The following is a 27292-nucleotide window of genomic DNA, read 5'->3' as shown; positions in this document are numbered from 1 at the left end:
GTGATTACAACTGCCCCAGCACCTTCATTATTTCATGTCTACTTATTCTGGGAAAGATTACTATGAAATCCTACCGCCTTTGAAGTTGATACTCTACAGACTGAGCCTTTCAGCATTTTCTAACTCAAAATCCTAGATAAATATCATAATTGTCTGTGAGCTTTCTATAAATACAGAAAACCGGCCTTCATCTCAGGCATTCTGAATCAGAACAAACCACAGTACCTGCTCTGGAAAAAGCCAGTCTAGCAGGGAGAATGGAAACAAACCACGGGGACCTCAAATATGCAACTATAAGATACAGGCTAAGAAACAAAGATTCTTATCATGTTTACAGATATAAACGCCAAGCTTGAAAATCTCAGCAGAGAACTGGACATGACTTAAAGACATCGTAAATCTGAAGAAAAACCATGCAGATACTCTAAAACAGAAAAATACCATGACTGAAATGAGGCCATCGATGACTGGATTTAGCAGCAAATCAGACGTGGCTGAGAAGAGAATTAGTGACAGAAGAAACCGTCTGGAGTGGAGAGAGTAAATACACCAAACACAGAAGAGAGGGTAAGCAAAACAGTCTACAGAAAACAGGCAGATGGAGAATGGAACAGAGACAAAATCTACAGGGATAATGGCTGAGTTTTCCAAAACTGATGGAAAAAAAAAAATCTACAGGTTCAAGACACCCCATAAAAATCCCAAGAATAAATAAACCCATCAGAATAAGCAGGATAATCAGGCACATCAAAATGAAAACTACAGAAAACAAAAGATAAAGAAAAAAAATCTTAAAAGAAGCCAGAGAAAGAAACAAAGGTCACCTTCAAAGGTCACAAGAGCAATACTGGGAGCCAGAAGAAAGTAAATGAAATCTTTCATGCGCGAAAAGAAAGTAACAACCAGCCTGGAATTCTGTCACCGGTGAAAGTACCCCTGAAGGATGAAGGTGAAATGAAGACAAAAATAACAGAGTGGCCAGCAGCAGACCTGGACTAAAGGGAATGTAAAGGGTGCTGTATTATACAACAGGAAAATGATCCCAGATGGAAGGTGTGACATAAAATAATGAAGAGCAAAGAAAATAGTAAGTATGTCTAAGTGAACACTGACTGTAAGTGCCAAAGAAGTATCTAAAAAAAATTAAGAGAATTCAAACACACAATAATAATGAGATATAAATTATCAAGGAGTAACGGAGTTTAAGAGTCCTGAAGTTCTTACACTATTCAGCAAAAAAGATACCAAATAAGCTTAGACTCTGAATGCATCTCAGGTAATTATGTTGACTGAAAGAAGCCATACAGCAAAGAGCATATCCTGTAACATGCCCCTATAAAAGACTCTGGAAAATACTTGTGATCTAAGGTGCTGAGGAACAGGAGGAGATAAGGAAACTTCTGGGGATGATGGACACGTCCGTCATCTTGAAAGTCATGAGTGTCTATTTTAATATGTGCAGCTTATTGCATGACAATTATGCCACTAGGAGCTGTTCTTAAAAGAAAATTTGGGGGATTTGGTTAAAACAGTACTTGAAAGCAAAATTCACAATCATAAAAATGTATGTCAAGACTATTTCCCAGGTTCTTGGGGCACCTGGGTGTCTCAGTCGGTTATGCATCTGCCTTAGGCTCAGGTCCCAGGGTCCTGGGATCGAGCCCCACATGGGGCTCCCTGCTCAGCGGGGAGTCTGTTTCTTCCTCTCCCTCTGCCCCTCCTCCCAGCTCATGCTCTCTCGCTCTTTCTCTCTCTCTCATAAATAAAATCTTAAAAAAAAAAAGAATATTTCCCAGGGTCTAAATTGATCCATTGGTGGACAATTAAACAGAGCAGGAAACACAGGAAGAGCAAAAGCTTGTTTTGTTTTGTAGGGGAGAATAGCAGTAGGTAGTAAATGGCTGAGGAGAAAGATGAGTTCAGGCGTAGAAAAAAGAAAATGTCTTTTAGAGAGTTGGATATTCAGGTCCAAAATCAGAGTTGGGGAGGAGGGAATCAAAGCTGGAAATATTTTTGTATCTCCCACATTGCTTGGGAAAATGCAGTCAGAGAAATAAAAGCTGTTTTAAGAGACGTCTATTTAACCAACTGATATACTCCGTTACTTCTGGAAGGTATATTCAAGCCCCAAATGTATGCTGATCACAGGCAACTGTCCAACACGTTCATGCATTTCTGCTCTCACCACCTGAGCTACATGCTTAACAAGTCAAGCACACTTATTTTGCAATTACTTAATTTAATGATACATTATGTAAACCAATGAAATTGACAAAGACAGGATTTTTTTCTCTACACATTAGGTTGAATGCTGCTGACAAACAGTACAAGTGAACAAAATAATGAATTGTTGTAACAGATGTGATAATTCAACAATAAAATCTTGGAAATACAAACATCAAAACATAAAACCCTACAATCAGATGTCACAGGTAACTTTAAGCTTTTGCTTCACCTTAAAGAAATGAAAACTGGAAAGACAAGGCAGACTATGGACCCTCCCAGAAAGAAGGGCCCTACATCAAAATACTGGTGAGTGAATTTATATGTAGGTTAAAACAAAGTGTTTGCAGTATGTATGTATCTTTTATTATATTATCCCCAAATTTAAGTGACTTCTCAATTAACAGCCATGCATCTCCTAAACAGGCCTCTATTGTAGCTTTCTGCACTCACTGATAAATTTTATTCTAGTTCTACATACCTGGAGTGATACAATGTTGCTGTCTTGCTACAAAGTAAATGTACAAATTCTACCTGAGAAGATAAAAGAATTGGTACTTGCAAGGCTCCAAATACAACAAAACGTTCTATTTCATGATGTCACGCTGTGAAACAGATTTTTTTTAGCAGATCACTGGCCCCGGAACAGGCCTCTTTGCCGTCCTCCTTATTGTAAGGGCAGCATGGATACTGCTACATATAAAGGACAGGAGGACACTCTAAGAATTGTCAGCAGACTCTCATTTGCCCCATTTACCCAAAAGGGGATTTGAGTCTCCAAGAGATCTTGAAAGATAAGAAAATTAAACAAAAATTGGCATCTTCAGAACATAAGTTAGTAGGGGAAATGTTTAAGTGAAAATAGAATTCAATGTATAAAGAAATACACGACCGAAAAAGCATTTACTTCTGGCCCACAAACTGGCAGACCCACTGGTCCACATTAGTTCTGAATGTTAGGGACACACTGGATAAAAAGGAAAATGAAGACGTGGCCCAATACACCCCCATCAATATACACAGCCATACCACAGCTATGGATAGATGCAAAGCGCCCCTGCACCCACACCCACACCCAGAACGGGGGAGAAATATAAGCCCACTTGGAGAGCAGATCATCATCCTTTCAATGCTGAGGGCACTACAGAGATGATGGAAAACATCACAAATAAGTTTTAAGGGACAGAGAAGGGAGAAAGGAGCTACACGGCAGACACAATTTATTTGGCAGAACTTTACAAAATGTAAATATTCCAAGGACTCACAGAAGAAGTCTGGGGCCTAGAACCAAGATAAAAATAAGAAGAAACTGCTTGGCTTCTAAGGCTATAAATATTGCTTATATAGACACATTCTGAGGGCTGAATTTGAGGTTAAAGATGAGGTCAGGATGCTGAGGGTGTAGATTGTATTAGTTGTTTCAAGCCCCATAAAGAAAGTGTCTTTGTTTTCTTCCCCCAATTTGTGCTGAGGATCAGAAAATAAGGAAATATTTGTCTGTTAAAGCAACATGCTCCTAAAAGAGAAGTACCCTTTGAGTCATTCCTGACATACAGGAAGTGATGAGAATCACTCCAGCATCAGAACATCTCTGGGGCAAACTACACGGAGTTTGGAAAAAACCAAAGAATCTACAAAACTACTCAGCTGGCAACAGAGAAAGTGGGTCGCTCGAGACATTTCACAAAAATTTTTCCTGAATACCTCGTATTTCAGAAGATCAAGCTGGACTCAGTAACTATTTGCTAAAAGCATGATCCTGGAGCGAGAACAGGTAATATAACAAAAGACGGAGCCCTGTGGCAGGCATTCAATAGACAAAGTCTTCCTTAACCAAATACCCAACTGCCCAGCCCACTCAGTTGCAAAAATCATCATGATAAAAAATATTTACTGATAAACCAACTTCTTATAAAATTCGTACTTCTCCAAATACCTCTGTGTTTAATACCAGCAGCTATCTGTACTGTGGTAACCCTTTGGTCAGTCTTTCTGTGAATTTTGATGTAATGTATATTAACTTTGTAGGGTGACAGAAGGTAACCAGACCTCTTATGGTGATCATTTTGTAATGTATATAAATTTCAAAGCACTACCTTACACCTGAAATCAATATAATATTGTATGTCAATTATACTCAATAAAAAAAATTAGAGGAGTTCTCATAAATTTTCTAGGAAAAGGAAGCAAGTAAAGAGTTAAGTATAATCTCAAGGATTTTACCTAAGGAGAAACAAACAAAACAAACACTAAAAACAATGGCGCCACTGACAATTTATTACAATGTGGAATGGAAGCTGGGGTAGATACTACAGTAAATTTCTTACAGCAATTAAGGATGTCAAGCATGAGGGAATGAAGAAAAAGGGACAGAAGTCTGGGAGCCAGGTTCTAGGTCTGGGGCAAAGAGCCAGGAGAGAGTGCAAGCAACTGCACAGTGACAGGCACAAGGTGGGTCAATGCAAGAAGAAAAGGGGAAAGCCATCTTTATGGGACCACCAGAAACCTTATTTTGAGGCCATGGGAATGTGACCTTCCCTCTGTTACAGAAGTGAAACCTTCCAGGAAGGGACCAAAGAAGCAGCTTACCTTAGTGAGTCCCTACACCCATGAACTGCTCTGAGTTAGAAAACAGTTCACATACGTTAATCACAATCCTTCGGCCAGGCAAGAGCTAGTATTAATCCCATTTTACATATGAAACAAAGGGCTCCAAACATAGCCAACTTTTATTTATTTATTTATTGATTTATTTATTTAAGATTTATTTATTTATTTGAGAGAGAGAATGAGAGAGACAGAGAGCACATGAGAGGGGGGAGGGTCAGAGGGAGAAGCAGACTCCCCGCCGAGCAGGGAGCCCGATGCGGGACTCGATCCCGGGACTCCAGGATCATGACCTGAGCCGAAGGCAGTCGCCCAACCGACTGAGCCACCCAGGCGCCCTATAGCCAACTTTTTAAACAGCATGATACCCGTACATGTTTCGTAAATACTGTTTCCAAAATTACAGATTAGCTACCTGTCGAAAACATTCTTTTACAAGAAAATCTATTGTTCTTGTCATAAGTTGCAACATGCATGCTTTTCTGTATTACCAAGGCAGCTTTAACCATGAACCCCATCATTCAAATCGGCAGCTAAAAATTATGTGCCTTCAGAGACACCAAGTGGAGGTTACAATTGCAGCAGATAATCAGTGCAGGTAAAGGGCACTGTTTTCCCTTCTTTACGATTTTCAATTGTGGAGGAACATTTAGTCCCACTCCTCCTATTTCCCTAGGGGGGCAGAAATTTCCACAGGAGTGAGAGTATAGGAATAACATACCTGGCTTTTCTCCACTCCTTCACTTCTTTTCTTTTTTAATTTTTTTAGGGAGAGAGCATGCGGACGACCAGGGGGAGGGGCAGAGGGAGAAGAGGGAGAGAATCTCCCCCAGACTCGCCACTGAGTGTGGAGTCCAACCCGGGGCTCGATCTCACAACCCCGAATGAGATCATGACCTAGGCTGAAATCGAGGGTTGGTCACTGAACCTACCGAGCCACCCAGGTGCCCCTCCACTCCTTCACTTCTAACTCTCAGGAGGAAGGGCATGGCTCAGGCCAGTGGCTAGCCTGGGGCACGTTTTCTTGGCAGAGCTCTTCCCTCTCTTTTTCAGATCTAGCTGGTTTGCAGAATCTAATAAATGCTCCTTCTGTCTGATGTTAGAGCGGAAGAACCTGCCTCTACGAGGAAGGTTTCCAGCTGTCTGGCTGCGTCAGTGACAAGGACGGCATGTCACTTTAATTCAGAGGTGAAGTATTAACACGACCACTTGGCTGCAGATCTAAAGCCATGCTCTCTCGTGTTTTCTCAGTAGTAAAGTTGACACTCTGATCTCCAATTATGTCTCCTTTCTCAGCTGGTTACACAGTTGAGAGGAAAAGACAAGGATGTTCTTTACTGATCCCCTAAAGCCACAAGCCAGGATAAGAGGTAAAATAAAAATAAGCCAGACAGAGAAGAGCTCTTGCTTTTTCCTATCCGTCCTCATTATTTTATTTTATAAAGCATTTAATAAAAATCCACACATGTGAGTGATAAGATGGTTCCATCTCATAAAACAGCACTAATTCTCTCGTCACAGCCTCAACATGATCACACAGAATTCAGTACCGGTTAAAAAGCCAAAGCACTAAAAACCTAATGATGGGAACTATACAAATGCAAAACAAAACAACCTAGTAAACAGTATTCGCCTCCAGGAACAAGATCAGATTTTGAAGGAACCTCTAGTTAGATTAGATGACCTGATATTTTAAAGGTTCTTCTGGACTTAAAATTCTGATTTCTAACTAAAATTCTACCTGCAGTATGCACCCATCACTTTAAATCATGCTTTTTCTATCTTCTTGAGCAGGTCAAGTAGAGTGCAGCTATACAAACAAGTCGATGAATAAACATGAACCTCGTATTCTTCATCTGTAAAAATGAGGGTATTACCCTGTACTGCTCACAGTTTCTGAAGGGATTGGATCGGGTGATATATGTGAAAAAGTATCAAAATTCTGGAAAGACATATTTTTTGTGTTCCTTTTTCTGTGGCCCGCAGCCACCATCCTTCGCCACTAGATGGCAATGCTGCACGAGTCAGGAGGGTAGTCTGGCTTGTCTTCACCAGCTATTAGCGAAATGCGTAAAAAAATGTAAAAAACAGGGGTTTCCCTACCATCTGATCAGCTGATGGATAAAACTTCAGACACCCGTAAGAAGACGCTGTGATAATTTTACATTCTATAAGAAATGAAAGTACTGGGCGCCTGGGTGGCTCAGTCGTTGAGCGTCTGCCTTCGGCTCAGGTCATGGTCCTGGGGTCCTGGGATCGAGCCCTGCGTCGGGCTCCCTGCTCAGCGCGAAGCCTGCTTCTCCCTCTCCCTCTCCCCCTGCTTCTCCCTCTCCCTCTCCCCCTGCTTCTCCCTCTCCCACTCCCCCTGCTTCTCCCCCTCCCTCTCCCCCTGCTTCTCCCCCTCCCTCTCCCCCTGCTTCTCCCTCTTCCCCTGCTTCTCCCTCTCCCTCTTCCCCTGCTTCTCCCTCTCCCTCTCCCCCTGCTTCTCCCTCTCCCTCTCCCCCTGCTTCTCCCCCTCCCGCTTCCCCTGCTTCTCCCCCTCCCGCTCCCCCTGCTTCTCCCCCTCCCGCTCCCCCTGCTTCTCCCCCTCCCGCTCCCCCTGCTTCTCCCTCTCCCGCTCCCCCTGCTTGTGCTCCCTCTCTCGCTGTGTCTCGCTCTGTCAAATAAATAAATAAAATCTTTAAAAAAACAAAGTTACAAGAAATGAAAGCACTAATATAGCACCTTTACTTCTCATGTTTAAATCCTAACTCATTTAATTAAGAAATCCCATGAAAACAGCATCATATAAGGTAAGACAGTCGTTGATGGCTAATGAAAATGTGTGAACATTTACCTCTGACCCCAAACTGAGAGAAACAATCTCCTCCTCAAAAGCAGAATGTGTGTCAATATGAGCAGGAATTCCTGGGATAGAAAATAAAGTAACAGGTCACTTCACTTTTCCTTTCAGTAGATTTAAGACACATGCGGCCTCACACTATACTGGGGAGAGCACTGTCTGGTGTTCTCGGGAAGGTACTGCAATTTTAGTTAAAAGGAAACATCTGGGGTGAATGTGACTACATAAAATGAAGCTAAACCTGAACTGAAAATATCTCCAGTTGGTGCTGAAGAGCCACTGGCAACCATTCTGAAACCAAGACGCAAGAGCCACGGCTTGCCTGAGGCACCTACCCAAGCCCAGCCCAAGAGAACATGCGACAGAGGAACACCAAAGTCACGTGGGCCCGTGAACATGGGATTCCCAGGTACATGCAGAACAAAAGCAAGAGCCAGGTGTGAAGACTAAGCATATCCCTCCTTCAGATATGGCTTCCTCCATCAACTTCTCATCTACGTTAACTGAGCATCTCCCAAGAAAAAGGATTTGCTACGTGGTAAGAGCATGTAAAGCAGGTAGGACACATCCCTGTCCTCAGGGAGCACACAGACCAACAGAAAGACTGACAGCTAAATATGTAATTACAATACATTATGATAAGAGCAGGAAAAAACCCAAAACCCCACGATGTCTGCCACTGATAAAATCCTTACGATCATTTCATTACTACAAATATCACATGAAGATGCTGCTACTAAGTGCAAAAAACTCAGGAGCCTAAAGATTTTTACTAACATATCATCCTAGAATTGTCTTCCCATTCTCGGAGGAGAAAGAAGAGCAAGACCATCCAACCAAGCAGCCTTCTTCTAGGGATCTGTAAATTATGTGGTTCTTCTACTACACGTGCCTCCTATGTCTTTGAAACAACCTCCTCCCTCTCTAAATGAAATGTTGAGAAGCAAACAAAAAAAAATCACAAACAGCAACTGTGTCAGTCTACTTATCTACACTCTGAGACACGAGTTCTTCAAGGGATTAACATGTAAATCTGCAAGGGATTAAAGTCAACACAGGTAACAAACATAAGCAAATTACTGCGAAGAGTTAATTTAAGCTAAAAAATCATATCTTTGATTTTAGGGAGTTAAAGAATCTACTCAGTTATGAAATATATGATTGCAGTGTGGAAATAAGAAAATACTCACCATGCCCAGGATCATACTGGTTAACAGTCAATTGGTCGGGTTTGTGTTTAATGAAACCTTCTTTCAACCACTTCTCCAGAATGCTATCCCAAATGTCAGGAAGACCTGATGTCAGTAATCATAAAGATAAATCATTAAAATATTTACTTTGCATGTTTTACTCAAGAATAAAAAAAAGCCACTCTGAGAAAAATCACACAGCTTTTAGTTTAACAGTCAAGGTCTAAATATAACAATAAACCCATAAGACAAAACAATAAAAACAAAACCTTCAGAATCTTTTGAAGTTATTTGATTGATTTTAATCAAACAAAATATCCAAAAGAAAAATTTTGCTCACAATTCTGGCACTTTGTAAAACAGCAATAAAACTATAAAATTTACTCTTACATGCTGGAAATTAGCCTGACCACTCTTTCTTGTTATTTAAAATTATTCCACTTTTTAAAATTAAATTTAAATTTAATTTACTTATTTTCTAAATCATTTCCTTTTATTTTTTTAAATTTTCTTTTTATTTATTTATTTTTAAAAGATTTTATTTATTTGACAGAGAGAGACACAGCGAGAGAGGGAACACAAGCAGGGGGAGGATCAGAGGGAGAAGCAGACTCCCTGCCGAGCAGGGAGCCCGACGTGGGACTCGATCCCAGGACCCTGGGATCATGACCTGAGCCGAAGGCAGTCGCTTAACCAACTGAGCCACCCAGGTGCCCTAAACTTTCTTTTTATTTAAAAAGCAATCTCCACACACAACGTGGGGCTCGAACTCATGACCCCAAGATCAAGGATTGCTCATTCTTCCAACTGTGCCAGCCAGGCACCCCTAAATTAGTTCCTTTTAAAAAACATAGTTTTTGGGGCACCTGGCTGGCTTAGTCGGAGGAGCATGTGACTCTTGATCTCGGGATGTGAGTTTGAGCCCCACTGATTCACATGTTAGGTGTAGAGATCACTTAAAAAATTAAAATATTTTAAAAACAAAAACAAACCAGTTTTCAAAGTAGAACTAACTTACTTTCACTGGAATCAGAAATGTTATTTTATGAAGGAAAGTAAGCCTTAAATAAGATTCAAGTCCATCAAGTAAATATAACTCCAACACAATCCTACCAAAGGTTTAATATCCAGATCATACAGTAAAATCTTATTCATCGGTCAACCCATTAGAAAAAACCCGGCAAAGGATATGAAGAGGAATTCACAGAAAGGTAAATTAAAAATGGCCAACCTCACTAGTAATCAGGAAATTATAAAGTTAAAAGTTTTGTAATACCACATGTTGGTGTGGGTGGGGGAAGGAGGTACACGCTCGGTAAGAATATGTCAGTACAGCTGAGTTGGGGACAGTTTTTCAGTATCTATTAACTTTTTTTTTTTTAGATTTTATTTATTTATTTGACAGAGAAAGAGGGAACACAAGCAGGGGGAGTGGGAGAGGGGGAAGCAGGCTTCCCATGGAGCAGGGAGCCCGATGCGGGGTTCGATCCCAGGACGCTGGGATCATGACCTGAGCCGAAGGCAGACGCTTAACGGCTGAACCACCCAGGCGCCCCTATCTATTAACATTTTTAAATGGACATAACTGACATAACAATTCTACTACTTAGCAGTCTCCCTTGAGAAATTCTTGCTTACTGCATAAGAGATAAACACAAAGACACGCAGAGCATCACTCCTTATAAAAGCTAAAACTAGAAATAATCTAAATGTCTACCAAAGGGAGCTAACTGAATAAGCCACTATTGAACACTGAATACAATGAAAAAGCAGGCGAGATCTCCAAGACATTCAATAAAGGGAGAAGAACAAGTTGGAGGCATACGTGTAATATGTGAACATACAACATATAATACTCAATATAATACTCCATGTTAGCAACTACATACTTCCACAGTATCTCCACTGGGATGTAAACTCTTTGTTACAGCACATGTGCTCACCTGTTAATAGTACTACCTCCGAGAAGTACGGGAGTAAGGCTGGTGTTCAAGAGGAACTTTAGCCTTGGCTATATGTATCCAGTTTTTATAACAAAACTGCACTACGTATGTAATTTAAATGTTTTAAATTTAATCAGCTATTTCAACAGTTTACCTAGAAATGACAAATGAAACATACTATGACATACTTCCAATATATTAAATCTTTCTTTTCTGAGCCAGCATTTGTCGTTTATTAGCAATTACTTACCCCCAGGTAATGGCTTGTCTTTATCTACGCTGTTGTTCTCATAGTGGAATTCATAACCAAAATGCTTTACTCTCCTGTGCTTTAAGGATTTTTGAACTAAATGAAGAAAAAAAAGTAAACTATTTGAGAGAAAAATATTTGCATTCCTTTGTTTCAAAGTCAAAACTGTGAGTCAGGATTCCTTTAGTAATGGTGATTTTGGTAACTGCTAAATTACTGTCTTTAATAAAAGACATTATTCTACCTCACCTCTGCTGTTCTTTTCAGTCTAAAATGGTAACAAACCCTTGGAGAGTTTCATCCCATCAACCTGAAAAAGTCAAACATGGACGCTGCCACTCACAAGACCTTTTATATCTGGAAAGAGTCAGAGGAACTCTAATTTGCACAGAGCTCCAGGAAGCTCTTACTGCATTTCGGCAGCAAGGTACTGAGCGGCTGATCCTGCACCAGAAATATGCCTGGGGGTGGGGGGGAGGGACAGGATCAAAGAAGATAATGTATGTGAAAGGGCTTATCAGTGCCGGCTCTACAAATGTTAGCTAATAAATATTAATTAGTTTGGAGCTTAAAATTGATAGCTATATAAATGTCATTTATTATTAATGCCCCTAAGAACTGTTGGCATGACTTGCCTAATATTAGATCTAGGCCACTCAGTAATTTTGAGGAAATATTAGAAATTTCAGTAAAGCAAAGGAGGAGGAGGAAAGGAGAAGCATTAGCATGGCATTTTGCAGAGACATTTAAATATCAAATTTGAGAAGTTTTACTTACCATTACGATTGTCTATATCCTCTGTCCAGTTAACGCTTTCCAAAAGGATTTTCTCATCCTCAGAAGAAATAATTTCTTCTACTACCATGAGGCCTGGAGGTAAAGCCTGAAGCCCCAACTCTTTCCATTGTGCTGTGGGAAACCAAAACAAAACAGTCACATACAAAACTTAGAGTTCCTAAATACAAATAATTCTGTCCAGAGGCCATTTATCAGTTCACAGAATTCCCCATCCTCATATTCAGAAATAAGAATGCTAAGGGCATATGGGTGCCTTGGGTGGCTCAGTTGGTTGGGCAACTGCCTTCGGCTCAGGTCATGATCCTGGAGTCCCGGGATCGAGTCCCACATCGGGCTCCCTGCTCGGCGGGGAGTCTGCTTCTCCCTCTGACCCTCCTCCCTCTCATGATGTCTCTCATTCTCTCTGTCTCAAATAAATAAATAAAATCTTTAAAAAAAAATAAAAAATAAAAAAATAAAATAAAATGGATAACATTTAAAAAAATAAATAAATAAAAGAATGCTAAGGGCATATGACATAGGAAAATACAAAAATAAAAACCAAAATAAAGATTTTTTTTTTTAAAGATTTTATTTATTTATTTGACAGAGAGAGACACGGCAAGAGAGAGAACACAAGCAGGGGGAGTGGGAGAGGGAGAAGCAGGCTTCCCGTGGAGCAGGGAGCCCAATGCGGGGCTCGATCCCAGGATCCCAGGATCCTGACCTGAGCCGAAGGCAGACGCTTAACAACTGAGCCACCCAGGCGCCCCAACCAAAATAAAGATTATGGTACATTGTATCCACCACAATTACCAACAGCAAATAAAACAGTATTTACTTAAATATTATTTGAACACGATTGAGCTACTTTTTAAATCTCACTAAGAAACAAGGTTTGTCATAATATCTACAGTTTGCCATTCTAGCCAGACCGTCTCTAAATACTGAATACAAAAATTTAAATGCTCATTTTTGCCCTTAGCTTGATACTAGGTATGGTCCAGTAACAGAAAAAGGTAAAACAACAAAAAAAGTATTCCAAAAAAATAAAAATATCATCCTTTGAAGAATTATTTGGTATATATTAAAATAATTTAAGTCCCTGTGCCCTTCAAAGTTTAAGATAGGTGTAGCTGTGAAAGAAAAAAAAGAATTTGTGATTAAAGGGAATAATGCAATTCACATTTAGGGATCTCATCGTTCATGCTACAGACGTGATTTCTAAAGCTTTTCTGCTGAAGAGTTTTCATCCTTGAATCACTTAACATAAAAATTCACAGAAACAACAATATAAACGTCTACTAGATTTTATTACTATTTCAGAAATACAAATAGTGAATCACCTGATAAATATTTACCAAGTGTTTACTACATGTCAGGCATTGTATTACTTATTCAAATTATGTAAGGAAAGCTTCGAGGAAAATTCCTTAAAGACAGGCAATTTATAGTACAAATAATTCATACTTAGTTTCCTATAGTTTTTTAAAAAAAGAATTAAAAACACCCCTTGTATTTCTTACTCAGTGGCTCTCTGGTAGCAGTTATCAAGACCAGTATCAAAACATTTGTGACACAGTTTTGTTCTCTCTTTGTTTCTATTAGGATTTATTTCCCAACAACAGCCTTGGAAATACATCTGGATCTAATGTGGGATTTCAAATAAAGAACACCCCAGAACTCACTTTGTGCAATTTCTTACAGAGCGTTCTACATACTGACTAGGGGAAAACCCAAGGACAATACTTTCTGATTAAAACTTACTCCCAAACCACTCAGTTTTCAAAAGCTGATCATAAACACATACAGAGATAACATAGTTTTTTAAATCTAAGGCTTATGTCAGATTTTAAATTAAATACATATACTGAGAATTATAACTCCTAAAATATATCTTTAAAAAGTCTTTAAAAGTTTCCTCTGAGTCTTATTTTACAGAAACATAAATTCGGTCAGATTATCCTCACCTACCCATCCCCGGGGTATCTGAACAAAACAGTGAGTTGCCTAAGTAGGTGGCAAATGAACATAATGGGAGACCAGATGTCTACATCCAAGTTCATCTCAGTACATCTTATTTCCATGGGACAATGGTGAAAAGATGTAATCATCTCTGTAGCAGTTCTGTATATGGGTCTATAAGGCTTTTATTTAAATTAATTTCCTTAAATAAAATTTAATTAAAAAGCCAGTTCCTCAATCCCACAATCACACTGCACAGTGCAGCTATGAACATACAGACGTTGCCATCATCACAGGAAGTTCTGCCGGACGCGGCCACCGTAAAGCTTTAGGAACCCCCGGTGGCTAACGGTGTTCCTCCGTATGGCAAGCCTGGCACACAATCATTCAGATCACAATTGATTCCTAAGCGACTAATTGAAAGCTTCTGGGTAGACTCTATAAAATTGGTAATCTGAATCCCCAACATTAAATTTTGAAAAGCACAATTAGGTAGCAGGATTCTAAAATAAGTAACACAGATAATAAATATACTGTTAGGGCGGTAGGTCCAGCTCCAATCCACATCCCTTCAACGACTGGCCCCACGCCCAGCGAAAACTGGGTGCATAAGGAGTGTTTGTCAGACAAAAAGGGGCTGCTTAACTGAGGTCCTGTTTGGTTTCACAGTAACTCAAAAAAAAGAAAAGAAAGGAAAGGAAAGGAAAAGAAAGGAAAGAAAGGAAACAAAACTCACACAAAACCGACTTTTTTTTAAAAGACACCTGTATAACTAATACCTTTTTCCACAAAATTCAAGTACAGAATGATCTTTTGTCCTAAATCATCCACGATTTCTTTTCCATTGAGGGTGACATAGGCTTTCTTAGCTTCTTCTGCAGTTTTGTATCTTACAAATGCGTAGGGCTTATTAGGTGGCATTAGGAGAGCATCCACCAGGCCACACTTCTCTAACATTGGGAGCAGCTGGTTCCTACTCACATTGTTACCCAATCCACCATTGGCGATAACCAGGCTCTTTAGAAAAACAAAAAAAGAAGAAAAAAACCATGAGCAATTAGTATCAATCCATTTATTTTCAAATAAGATTTTAAAATAAGATTTATTAAAATAAGATTATTATTATTATTTTTAAAGATTTTTATTTATTTGACAAAGAGAGACACAGTGAGAGAGGGAACACAAGCAGGGGGAGTGGGAGAGGGAGAAGCAGGCTTCCTGCCGAACAGGGAGCCCGATGCGGGGCTCGATCCCAGGACCCTGGGATCATGACCTGAGCCGAAGGCAGACGCTTAACGACTGAGCCACCCAGGCGCCCCTAAAATAACATTATTTTTAAATAAGATTTCCTTACAAAGGTGTAATTAAGACGGGAAAAAAGGTTTCCTTACGGTGGTTAATTGGGTTTCTAATTTCATACACAGTATATAAATTAATTTATTAAATATCGTGGATTAAAAAGTATACCTATGATATAAATAATATTGATTTTTAAATAGACTTTGCAGTATAATATTCCTTTCTTAATGGCTATACATACAATTAAAATGTCACATTTATTACTGCGTACAAGTTTAGCACAATGAAAGAGAAATAAGAGAGAGACAAGGAATAGGGGTTACATAATACTTTCTGCCAGTCAATACCTACTTTTACCTACTTAATCCTCATTAACATAACCTTCACAACAAGCCTACAAAGTGGGTAATACTAGCCCCACTTCACAGAGTAGACACTGAATAGCAGAAAAGTTACGGTAGTGATGGGGGAGTTGGGTTTCAAACCTATTTCTGTCAGTTTTCAGAATCCACACTTGACATAACCATGATACAATGTTACTACAGTTTCTACTGAACACAAAACAGGAAAATTTTCCTCTGTGTCTGAGTAATTCATTTTGCAATTAAAACTTTCTCCTTAGTTAAATTTCATGCTTACTTCCTGTTATCTGCAGTCCTGCACTAAACTTTATTCAAGGGGTTTGTCGGGAGGCGGCGGGGAGAGAAGTTTCCTATTTTTATTCTGATGCTTATGGCCTAGCACCTCTTATAAAACATTCTACACAGTGTTAATATTTTTAATTTATAACCTATGACTTCTAAAAGCTTGGTAGCATAAGAGAAGTAAACCACTGATGGCTTACTCTTATCAGTTTTACCATTTATACCAGGTATTAACAAACTTTTTCTGAAAAGGGCCAGACAGTAAATATTTAGGCTTCTCAGGCAAGTCTCTGTCACATACTTTATTTTCATTTTTAACAACCCTTTGAAAATGTAAAACTCATTCTTAGCTTACAAGCCAGATTTGACCTAGGGACAGTACTCCGCCGACCCCTGATTTATATACAAAGCTGGAGATTAGAATATAATGTATTAGTTTCATATACACCAAATGGGAATATCTAGAAACTTGTTTTACAAGAATATTAATAGATTATTATAAAACTGGATGAGAAAAGTAAAGCTCTGTGCTGTCACAGAAGACCCCATACTTTATATGTTTGCAAATACACACATTCACATGATGAACAAATACGATCATACAATGATATAAAACATGGTGTAAAATTTAGTCTAAGATGGCTTGCCTTGGACCTCATTCAACAGGGTTTATAAATTAAAGTAGTAAAATGATTTGGTTGTATGTAGCCATAGTTACAAAAATACTTCTACATTCCCAAATCTAAGGAATTGCAAAGGTGATATAGATGTCAAGGGTCCACTACCCCATCTAGAGCCTGAGGAGCGTGGTGAGGTATGACCTGAGGACTACTAGTGGTCCTCAAGGACGCTAAGGGATCTGTGGGCAGTTCTAAAGGCAAACCACACAAAAACAAGTGCAGAGGGGAGGAAAGGGAGGAATTTATTTTCAGTTGCATGTGAGTCACACAATAGAATTAAAAGCAATAACTGTCTTATCTATAATTGTTCGAGCAATCCTCCCAGTAATATGAAGTAGAGAATTCAGAATTTTTTTTAACTTATCTTCAGTCCTGACAATTTGCGGACCACCGCTCTAGAGAAATCTCACAACGGCTATAAATTTGCACAAAGGCACGTATACCTATAACATCACGAAAAGAACATTTGTTCTCTCCTGGATAGATAATATGCAATTAGAGGTTCTTCTAGAATTTTATTCCTTTCTTGTAAAAATATTGTGGAGAAAAAAATAATCAAGCCCAAATAAGAAGACAATTTGGAAGCCACGAAGGTGAGGTTAAAGCTTGTAGAAATCTAAAAAAACAGATCCACTAGAAACAGCTTCAGAGGCAGAAAAATTATAACCCATTTCTTTCCTTACATTTGTCTTCACGACCCTAGAAGGAAAAGAAAGCAAGTTATACTTGGGAAGAGAGGAACAGAGACTATGTCAGTTTAGTCTTTTGAACGCCTCATAGCCTCGGCGGCTCTTGGCAGAAACAGCAGAGCGTGTGCATCCATATTACTTCTAATCTATTACGTATTCTCTCCTCTTTATAGGAATTTGGTTTAATTCTCTGAAGTCATTAATACTGTGTTGAATCTAAGTATGGGCCTATTACCTGCTAAATTTAAATCTCCCTCAACAGGGGCACCCGGGTGGCTCAGTTGGCTGAGCGTCCGACTCTTGATTCCGGCTCAGGTCACGATCTGGGGTCGTGAGATCGAGCCCCGCATCGGGCTCCGTGCTGAGTATGGAGTTTGCTTAAGATTCTCTCTCTCCCTCTCCCTCTTCCCCACCCCGCTCTCTTTCTCTCTAAAATAAACAAATCTTTAAGTAAATAAATAAATCTCCCTTAACAGATCATTCATTTCTAAAACTATCACACAGCACAGAAGACAGTGTAACATGATGTAAGGGAAGAGTACTGGTCTGAAACCCAAGTTTTAATCCTAGCTTCACCTTCTCAAGGGCATGTGTTCGGCCCTTGGTTAGATGATGGCTGATCTTCCTTCCTACCCCTAAGAACCAGAAAAAATACTTTATGTTCACATGGAATTTTAATGATTAATAAGCACTGTCACATACTTGCTCTAGAATCTAACAATCCAATGGAATAAAAAGGCATGCGATACTACGTCTTTACAAATGAAGAAAGCTGATCTCGAAGGGACTGCTCACGTCCAAATAAATGGAAAAGCTAAGAGTTAAACTAAGTTCTTCTTAACTCACAGTCCAAGAAGTCTCACAGTCCCTCATAATTAACACATATTATAATATAATATATATAATTGAATTATTGCCATTAGAAAATGAAAAGGCTTTTGTAAATAAGGTCTAATAAATTAAAACTGTTTTACAGCACATAGTCAAAATACTTTATAACAAAAATGAAGTTAGGAATAGAGGGGAAAGACTACATTAGGATACAAAAGAGGTTTAGGTTTAGTTTTCTGTTCAGCCACCCTATCAAAGGACATACCACCTGCCAGAGCCTTAGTTCTCTAACCCATCATGTAAGAATTCCTAAGAAATTAAATAATGAATGGAAATATGCTTTGTAAATTCTGTACAGTTATACAGTGTTTCTGTTAACATATACCCACCACTCCCTCCAGTTCAACCAACACGGTCAATGGAAATTCAAACTATGTCCCCAAAATAGAAAGTTAGCAGGTCCTGTCATGTGTATACTGAATAGAGACATAACACAAGACTGAACAATCACAGCCTCCTTCTCTGAGCAATTATTAACAAATATGACTGCAACACGTTAACATGGCGACATGGCTACATTCAAACGGTAACAGTTTTAGGTTACCTGAGTGGCACAGGATACAGTCTCAATGCCTTCGTGTCTCAGCAAAGTATGCCTGGCTTTAATCTGCTTCTTCAAGAACTTCTTCTCAGTTTTACTGAGTTTGTAACTACTTTGATGGTTGCTGTCCATGACAGTACTGGGGAAAAAAAAAAAAAAAGGTATAAAATGTCAACTTTAAGAATCCTAGCGGAAGTTATAACAATGCTATTCATATATTCTATAGTTTATAAATATTTCTATGTGATCATTTTTTAAAATGCTTACTTTACTTTTCACCAAGAGAAGTGAAAACAAACCGATGCCTGGACAACAAAGGGCTATTTAAGAAGGTAACAAAAAAGCAAGAACATCAAAAAAGCAAGAGCATCTCTGAGGGTCTACAAAATGTTCCAATGCTCTCTTAGGTGCACTACATTACCCACAGGTGTTACAGCCCCTTACTTGTGAAGTCCTAGGTAAAATGTGCCACAGACGAATTTCACAACATAAGGTTAGGAAGGAAAGAGGAGGAAGAAGAAGAAAGAAAATAAAAAATTCACAGAATATACGGTATGATTCCATTTACATAAAGTTCAAAACCCAAAAGTAAGCCATATGTTGTTTAAAAATACACATATAGCAAAACGCAAAGAAAAGCAGAGAAATAATAGACACATAATCCAGGAGAGAAGTTATTTCTGGCGGGAGGGGAGGAATGTGATATAAAAGGGACATACAAAAAGCATCAAAGGTATTTCTTAAGTTATATGGGATTTAGGTGTTTTTTTATTTTTTAAGATGTACATGTTATATATATTTATAGCCATAATTTTTTAAATACAGATATAAGAACCCCATAGAACTGTGTTTTCCTTCTACTAAAATATGTCAGTCAGCAAGTAGTTACTGAGCACTTTCCCACAAAGGCATTCACACTATCCAAATCAACACCTTACATCATGCTTTATTACAGCGGCCTATTTATTTTAGTCACAGAATTTAACATAGTTTGTAGCTTAATTGAGCAGGAATGCTAGACATAGTAGGTGCTCAATAAAAATGTGTTGAAGGGATAAATGAGTGATAATGGGCAGATACACACATGCCTATTTATGGTCTCAGCACTCTGCAGCCTACAACTACAATACACAGTTTGTGCTTTCAACAAGTTTAGAAATTAGTTGAGGAACACAGACAAACACTAAACAATGAAAGAATAACATATCTTGATATAATTAAGTGTTAGCTGTAGAGTCTTTCAATGTGACATGAATTAGAAAAAAAATAAGATCACTGTTAACTGGAAAAACCAGGGAGAACTTCAAAACAGAAGTCGACTTGAGCTGAGCACTGAAGGGCAAGGGGAATACGGAGTCATCTGGAAGGGAGGTATCCAGTGAGGCAATAAAGAGCAGGAGCTAAAAACAGAAATGGATGCGTCTGGCAAAGAGTGAGAGGTAGGCATATTTTTTTTAGAGCAGACTGTTGGCCGATCTACCGATCCCACTCTTCACCCACTTGAAAATCTTCAAAGTTAGCAAACAAAATAAATTTAGGAAGTTAAATAAAATCATATTCCAAAACAGCTCATAAACAGCCAAAACTCTAATCACTACTCTTTATGTCTAGAGAGAAACTGCTGACTTGACTGGAAGAGCAGCCAGGAGCTAACTTAACTAAGCCACAGGGTGCGTGTGAGAGGAACTGAGGCCAGAGCAGCAGGCCGGCTGGCCAGCCTCACAGGGAAGCGAGGGGCAGGAGGATCTGCAGTAACCCGGCCTGGCAAGTAGCAGCAACGGCCGCTCCCGCGCGCAGGGAGGCTGTAAGAGAAAAGGAAACAGAGAAACGGGGGAGGACCAAAGAAAAGTTCTAGTACCTTCCGTAGGACTTGGTGACTACTGATACATGAGGGAAAGAGGAAACACAGATCACTTCCTATCAGGACAGAGCCCAAGTGACCGAGACCATCAATGTCATTCGGAAACTGGAGAGTCAGAAGAGGGTCTGGAAGAGAGACAATAATGAGGAAGGGAGGCAATGAGTCGGACTGAGGATGTAACAGGTCTGAGGCTCTGGTGAAATACACAGCTGTAATGTCTGGCTGGCAGGTAACAGCAGGAAGTGGCTAAAAGGAAAAATCAGGTTAGAAAGCTTTCTGTGTCCTCATTAGACAGGAAGAGGAGAGTTGAACGGGTATCTTTGACACCGCACTGATTATAATTATTTGTTCTAATGTTTGAACAAGTCCCTTCCATTGGACTATTTTGACAAGGATTAAATCATAATTTTTACTGCTTCCCCAGAGTCTCCGTGAGTGCTATGAGACAGGAGTTAGGGGTCCAGGTTCTACATTCAAATCTCAGCTCTACCACTTACTAGCTGTACCATCCCATGAGTTACTGATTTCTGTGCTTGGGTTCCCTCACGTGTAAAATTGGGCTAATAGAGCCTGCTCCTGGCACATAATTCCAACTAAACCCTGCACAAAAAAACTAGACCAAACTCGGCCATGGCTTCTAGCAGCATAAAGCCACGTCCCTAGGATGTCCCCAGCTTCCCCATTACAATGACTGCCTGAGAAAACTAAAAATGCTGCCAGGAAATTTAGCATTTGTTCTAGCAACACCTACTGATGGGCTCCTTATCTCCCTTTCCTAGAGCATTTACTAAAAGGGAATCACATTTGTGAATATGTATCTCTTGCAACTCAGAAGTATCTCTCTCAGAGCACCTGGGTGGCTCTGTCGGTTGGGCATCCGACTCTTGATTTCAGCTCAGGTCATGATCTCAGGGTCGCAGGATCGAGCCCCACACTGGGCTTCACGCTGAGCAGAGTCAGCTTGAGATTCTCCTTCTGCCCCTCACCCCCACTCACACACTCGGATTTTCTCTCTCTAAAATGAATAAATAAATCTTAAAAAAAAAAAAAGAAGTATTTTTCTCAAGGACCTGAGAGTCATTCCTTTGAAATGTAATCATCAGGAAGGATAGGGCCTCTGTTTCCCAGTCTCTGTGGTAGGATAGAATCCTATCTTTAATAACTGCCAGCTAGCAAACACAGCTGGCCTAATTGCATTTGCAATGACCAATCCTTTGTGATTTTTCACTTCTCTAACTCTATGGAGCCCCTGCTCTACCCCGCACCCCATTCTACCTTTAAAACACCCAAATCATTTCTCACAAATTGGAATGGAGCTCAGCTCTTTCCCCTACTGTCAGTAGTGACTAAATAAAATCTGTTTTCACCACATTAATGTCTGGATGTGTTAATTTCTGACACTATCTCATATATTTGTTAAAAGGATTAAATATGTCTATTAATAAATTGTTGGTAACTTCCAGAAGAGCAGGATCGGAATGGTTTAAGAAGACAAGGAAAAGCTGAGGGCCCTCAAAGGAACTATCTGATTGCCATTCAAGATAATCACCTTTGGAATGGCATCTTTGCAGTGTGAAATGGAAAATAAGGGATAAAAACACTAAGAATTCTTATTTTAATATGTCACATGAGCAAAGACTGCAAAGTGGAAGAAATAAGAAAAAGAGGCTGAATACATCTTTTTAAAAGCATGAAACTAAGAGCCTAGAACAGCAGATGGAGCCTCATGATCACATTCTGTCATCCTCTCTACCTTCTTCCCTTTCTTTCCTTTTAAATTTTAAAATGTTTTACTTGAGTTCAAACAATTAAGATTAGAAAATACTTTAAAAATTTAATGAAGTTGGAACTCTGAACTCAATCAGAAATATTCTTATTGAGCTAAAAACAATGCTATTAATTCAAGTGATAGTGCGTTTTTTTGTTTTTTCCCTTCCTCCCTTTCAAAGACAAATCCAGATAGCTCTGGAGGCTCATTTGTTTCCCATTCCAGTGACTTGGCTATGTGCTGGCCCAGCAGGTCTGAGTCGCCTCAACACAAGGAATAGGCTGATACCAGCTGCTGAGGTCTGGAGGTGCCCTCATGTGTAAAATTGGGCTCACAAGGCCACTTCCCTGGCCAAGAAAACTTTACTATTGCACAAAGGCTTGGATGCTCCTTGCCATGCTATGGTAGTGTTATGGGATGTAACGGGAGTAAGGTCACTCATTAGTTACTAGATAGACTATTAGCCATACTGAGTCCAGTCTAATCAAAAACAGTCTAAGCACACTCTCCATGAGTTAACAAGAGTTTAGAGATTACACAGACTCTGCTAGTAAGTTTAACCCCAACATATCCTATTGGATATTGCCCTAAGTGCTAACGGTAGTGTGATCCTGCCCTCCTTGAACAACAGAGTGCCCATAATGCATCAACACAGTATAGAAAATTGTTCCTGTGCTTGTAGATAAATTTGAATTTAGTAGCTATTCAAACTGCATTGCCTATTAAAAAAGAAAATTAAAATTTTACATGATTAAAAATTGACCCCATCACTTGTCATATCACCCTGTTTTAATTCTTTGAAGAACACCTGCTCTCTATTTTCTTCTGTCCTCACTAATTTATTTTCTTTCTCTCTAACTTACCAGAAAAATAAGCTCCATGAAAGTAGAGATTTTGTCTGTATCATTCACCCTGGCGCACTCAGCACCTAGAACAGGATGTAGCAGCGAAAGCCACCAATAAACGTTTGCTGAGTAAGCCTGTCCTTACTAAACTTAACCAACCTTGCCTTCTTCTCTCCTAAACCACTTCTTCAGAATTCTGAGTTTGGTGGCCCCCTTCGACGTTTTCACCGACGCCTGGCGTGGGCCTCTCTCTCGGCCGCTTTCAGATTGTATTGTAATTACCGTGTGCGCGCCGGGCCCGCCCCGAAAACCGTCGTCGACCCGACTCGAGGTCAGAGACTCGGGTGCCTGGCACACAGGAGGTACTCGGTCAGTGTCTGCGAAATAAAAGCAGCGGACGCTCCCGGGGGCCAAAGGGCCTCAGGGGTTACTCAAACGCGGGCACAGCGAGAGTCAGCGCGGTGGCCCAGCAGAGCGGCCCAGTGCCGCCTGTCCACTGCACCGGCTCGGGTCAGGCCAGCCGGGCAGCTCCCGACTAACGCTCCCCAGGCTGCGACCGCCCGTCCCCAGCCCCCGGGAGACAGAGGAGTGACGCAGCACGTGGGCAGCCCGCGCACCGACGGGACCCGCTGCCCACGGACCAGCCAGCGTCCCGCGCCGCTCATCCCGGCCCGGGCTCGGCCGACAGGAGAACGCGGGGTGGCGGCCGTCCTGCCCGCCAGGAAGGAGCGCCACAAATCTCCGCCCGCCTCAGCTGGACCCTCGCTACGCCGCGCCCCCCTTCGCCGGCCTCACCAGTTTGTCCCCGAAAGCTGCGGCGCGTACCCGCACAGCACCTTAGGCGGGCGCAGCCACCCCGGAGGAACCCGCACTACATCTCCCGTGAGTCTGCGGGGCGACGCAGGGCTCCCACAACCCCCTTCGCCGCCAGGGGCCGACGGCGCGCTCTGCGTCTCGGGGAGGACTTGGCGGCCCCGTTTGCGGGAATAGAAAGCGCCGGGGGTGCGTCTGGCTGCCGGTGGCGCCCCACGTGGCCACGGTCACGCCCGCTGTGTCCCTCGGCCGCACAGCGATGCCGCCCCTCCTTGGGCCTGGCGCAGCTCCCCTCCTGAATCTTCTTAGAGGAACGGAAGTGGGCCCTGGGGTCTGAAGGGTGACCTCGCGCGGGCGCCGGGGAGGAGGGGAGGGGAGGGGCATGCATGAACGTGCCAGGGAGGCGGAGAGGAGAGGAGGGGAGGGGAGGGGAGGAGGGGAAGGGAGGGGAGAGGAGGGGAGGGGCATGCATGAACGTGCCAGGGAGGCGGAGAGGAGGGGAGGGGAGGGGAGGAAGGGAGGGGAGGGGAGAGGAGGGGGAGAGGGGAGGGGAGGGGAGGAGGGGAGGGGAGGGGAGAGGAGGGGAGGGGAGGGGCATGCATGAACGTGCCAGGGAGGCGGAGAGGAGAGGAGGGGAGGGGAGGGGAGTAGCATGCATGAACGTGCCAGGGAGGCGGGGAGGAGAGAAGAGGAGGGGAGGGGAGGGGCGGGGAGGGGAGGGGAGGGGCATGCATGAACGTGCCAGGGAGGCGGGGAGGAGGGGAGGGGAGGAGAGGAGAGGAGGGGAGGGGAGGGGAGGGGCATACATGAACGTGCCAGGGAGGCGGGGAGGAGAGGAGGGGAGGGGAGGGGCGGGGAGGGGAGGGGAGTAGCATGCATGAACGTGCCAGGGAGGCGGAGAGGAGAGGAGAGGAGGGGAGGGGAGGGGAGAGGAGGGGAGGGGAGGGGAGGGGAGAGGAGGGGAGGAGCATGCATGAACGTGCCAGGGAGGCGGGGAGGAGAGGAGAGGAGGGGAGGGGAGGGGAGGGGCATGCATGAACGTGCCAGGGAGGCGGGGAGGAGGGGAGGGGCATGCATGAACGTGCCAGGGAGGCGGGGAGGAGAGGAGGGGAGGGGAGAGGAGGGGAGGGGAGGGGAGTAGCATGCATGAACGTGCCAGGGAGGCGGAGAGGAGAGGAGGGGAGGGGAGGGGAGAGGAGGGGAGGAGCATGCATGAACGTGCCAGGGAGGCGGGGAGGAGGGGAGGGGCGGGGCGGGGCGGGGCGGGGCATGCATGAACGTGCCGGGGAGGCGGGGAGGAGAGGAGGGGAGGGGCGGGGCATGCATGAACGTGCCAGGGAGGCGGGGAGGAGCACACCGCGACGGGACCATGTGTGCAGGGAGGTGGGCCGCCCGGGTCACAGAGGACTCTGCTGCTCTTCCGAAGGCCTGAGGGCCTGGAGGAGATGGCGGTGTGTGGCCAGAGCCGCTGGTGGAGGGCGGGGGGAGGGAGTGAACCGAAGAAGACCAACAGGCCGGTGCGGTGCTCAGTACAAGGCAACAAACTGTTAAGTAGGACCCAGTAGCAGACGACAAGGAAAAAGACCTGGTAACAGACGGAAGACACGGAAGGTGATGATTAGCCACTGCTCCCGCCCTCCTGGCACGTGTGCGACGCGAAGGTACGGTCACCGTCTGCCTGCACTGTACTGTGCGCTGTGTGAGCGAGCAGGGGAAGGAACGGAGTGAGGACGGCATCGCTTTGCACTGTGCCGATCGGTGCAGGGCCCCCACGCGCACCCCATCACGGCGGACCTGCAGTAAAAGCTGGGGCTGGCTGGCCAGGGAAAAGGCACCTTTATGCAGAACAGGTTAGAAGGAGGAAAGAACGGGGGGGCAGGTAGGCAGCCGTTGCAATAGTCCAGGGCAGAGAGGGTGAGGCTGAGGCCGGACTGCAACAGTGAAGAGCCCAGTGCAAGCTGGAGAGGGCAGATCAACCACAGCGCCGACCACGGAAGAGACGATAAGGGAAAGCCTGCTCAGTCTCCCCATTGTGTTCTTACTTCTGCACAACTGGGTGTGTTCAAAAACACACTCCACTGGGGCTTTCTGTGATGATGGAAAGGTGCTGGTTGCCCAGTACGGTAGCCACTGACCATATGAGGCTTTTGAGCATTTCCAAATGGGGAGTACAACTAAGGAACTGAATTTTGAATTTTTAAATTTTTCATGTGGCTTTAACGAATTTAAATTTAAATAGCTGCATGTGGCTAGTGGCTACCAAATTGGACAACAATGTAAAATATCTCCTCTTGGCCAAATTCAGTTATTTCATCTTCTTATCCAAGGTACTGAAGCTTTTAAAACCTTTAAATTTCTTAGCCTCCGTGAAACTACCTTAGTTCTTGGGGCGCCTGGGTGGCTCAGTCATTAAGCGTCTGCCTTCGGCTCAGGTCATGATCCCAGGGTCCTGGGATCGAGCCCCGCATCAGGCTCCCTGCTGTCCTGGAGACCTGCTTCTCCCTCTCCCACTCCCCCTGCTTGTGTTCCCTCTCTCACTGTCTCTTTCTGTCAAATAAATAAATAAATAAAATCTTTAAAAAAAAGAAAGAAACTACCTTAGTTCTCTTTACACATTGTGATCACTTGTTTTTAGAGTTTTTCACTAGCTTGCCTTCATCTTTCCACAATTAAACAGAAGTAATCCTTCAGGTTTTGTTTGATCGTCTTCTCATTCTATAGTCTTTCCCCATCTGCTGCCCCAGAGTTTGAGGGATATGTGAATCATTCCTTAATCTTTTATCTTCACCCCTGACTTCCCTTTAGGAGGCAGTTTGGTTTAGTGAAAACAATATGGGCATTGGGGTATGACCTGACACAGAAACTGCAGAAGAGCATTCACTTTTGGGGATTGATTAATAATTAATTACTATAAATAATTAATTACTATTAATTACTATAATAATTACTACATTATTTACTTAATTACTATAAAGTACCTATTAAATGGCTGTTCGTTCCTTTTCTACCTTTCTGATCTTGCGTTACAGGCACAAATTTCCAACCACCCACTCTCCATCCTTGCCTCCATATCCTTAGAAAAAGGTGGATACATATAAAATTTTGCATGAAATCATTTTATACAGGCCCTTATCTTTTGCTTGGAATTGCATGGATCGTTTCTCCCAGAGAAGATGACTCCCTGAAGTGATTTTCAGCTACATTAAGATTCTGTTTTATTCATTATGTAATTCCAGTGTCTTCTATAGTCTTGTAATAACAGAAATCTAATAAATGTTGAGCTGAAAAGAAACCTAACTTGAAGATAGAATTCATCTTCACCTGTGCCAAAAGCTTTACATGGTGATCTATAATTATTTCTCGAAGGTGTTAAATGCTGACCTAATGACCCTTTCCTTAGTAAAATCTATCTCAGCTTCTTGGTAGGTGCAATCCTCTGTATGACAGGTGCAGGGGTTGGCAAG

General features: G+C 42.2%; 1 protein-coding gene across 14 annotated transcripts in view; it reads right to left on the bottom strand.

The window, feature by feature from the left end:
* The window catches only part of ALKBH8 (alkB homolog 8, tRNA methyltransferase), a 52566-nt gene extending 28360 nt beyond the window's left edge, over positions 1 to 24206 (bottom strand). The window contains exons 1-9 of one of the 14 annotated variants that reach the window (XM_064577505.1): positions 23811 to 24206; positions 23175 to 23363; positions 20400 to 20527; positions 18545 to 18680; positions 14577 to 14814; positions 11833 to 11964; positions 11056 to 11151; positions 8863 to 8967; positions 7667 to 7737 (exon numbers count right to left, since the gene is read on the bottom strand). In XM_064577505.1, the coding sequence (XP_064433575.1) occupies positions 7667 to 7737; positions 8863 to 8967; positions 11056 to 11151; positions 11833 to 11964; positions 14577 to 14814; positions 18545 to 18673 (771 nt within the window). In that variant the 5' untranslated portion in view covers positions 18674 to 18680; positions 20400 to 20527; positions 23175 to 23363; positions 23811 to 24206. Of the gene's footprint in view, positions 1 to 7666; positions 7738 to 8862; positions 8968 to 11055; positions 11152 to 11832; positions 11965 to 14576; positions 14815 to 18544; positions 18681 to 20399; positions 20528 to 23033; positions 23364 to 23810 lie in introns of those variants that run through there. The other 13 variants (XM_064577507.1, XM_064577508.1, XM_064577506.1 and 10 more) reach the window with 13 other exon arrangements.
* Positions 24207 to 27292: the final 3086 nt, after the last annotated feature.

This window comes from Mirounga angustirostris, unplaced genomic scaffold (genome assembly GCF_029215605.1).
Source record: "Mirounga angustirostris isolate CCGP_5_RB_7025 unplaced genomic scaffold, mMirAng1.0.hap1 SCAF_13, whole genome shotgun sequence".
Classification (NCBI taxonomy): Eukaryota; Metazoa; Chordata; class Mammalia; order Carnivora; family Phocidae; genus Mirounga; species Mirounga angustirostris.
This window is presented reverse-complemented; position numbering and strand designations above follow the sequence as displayed.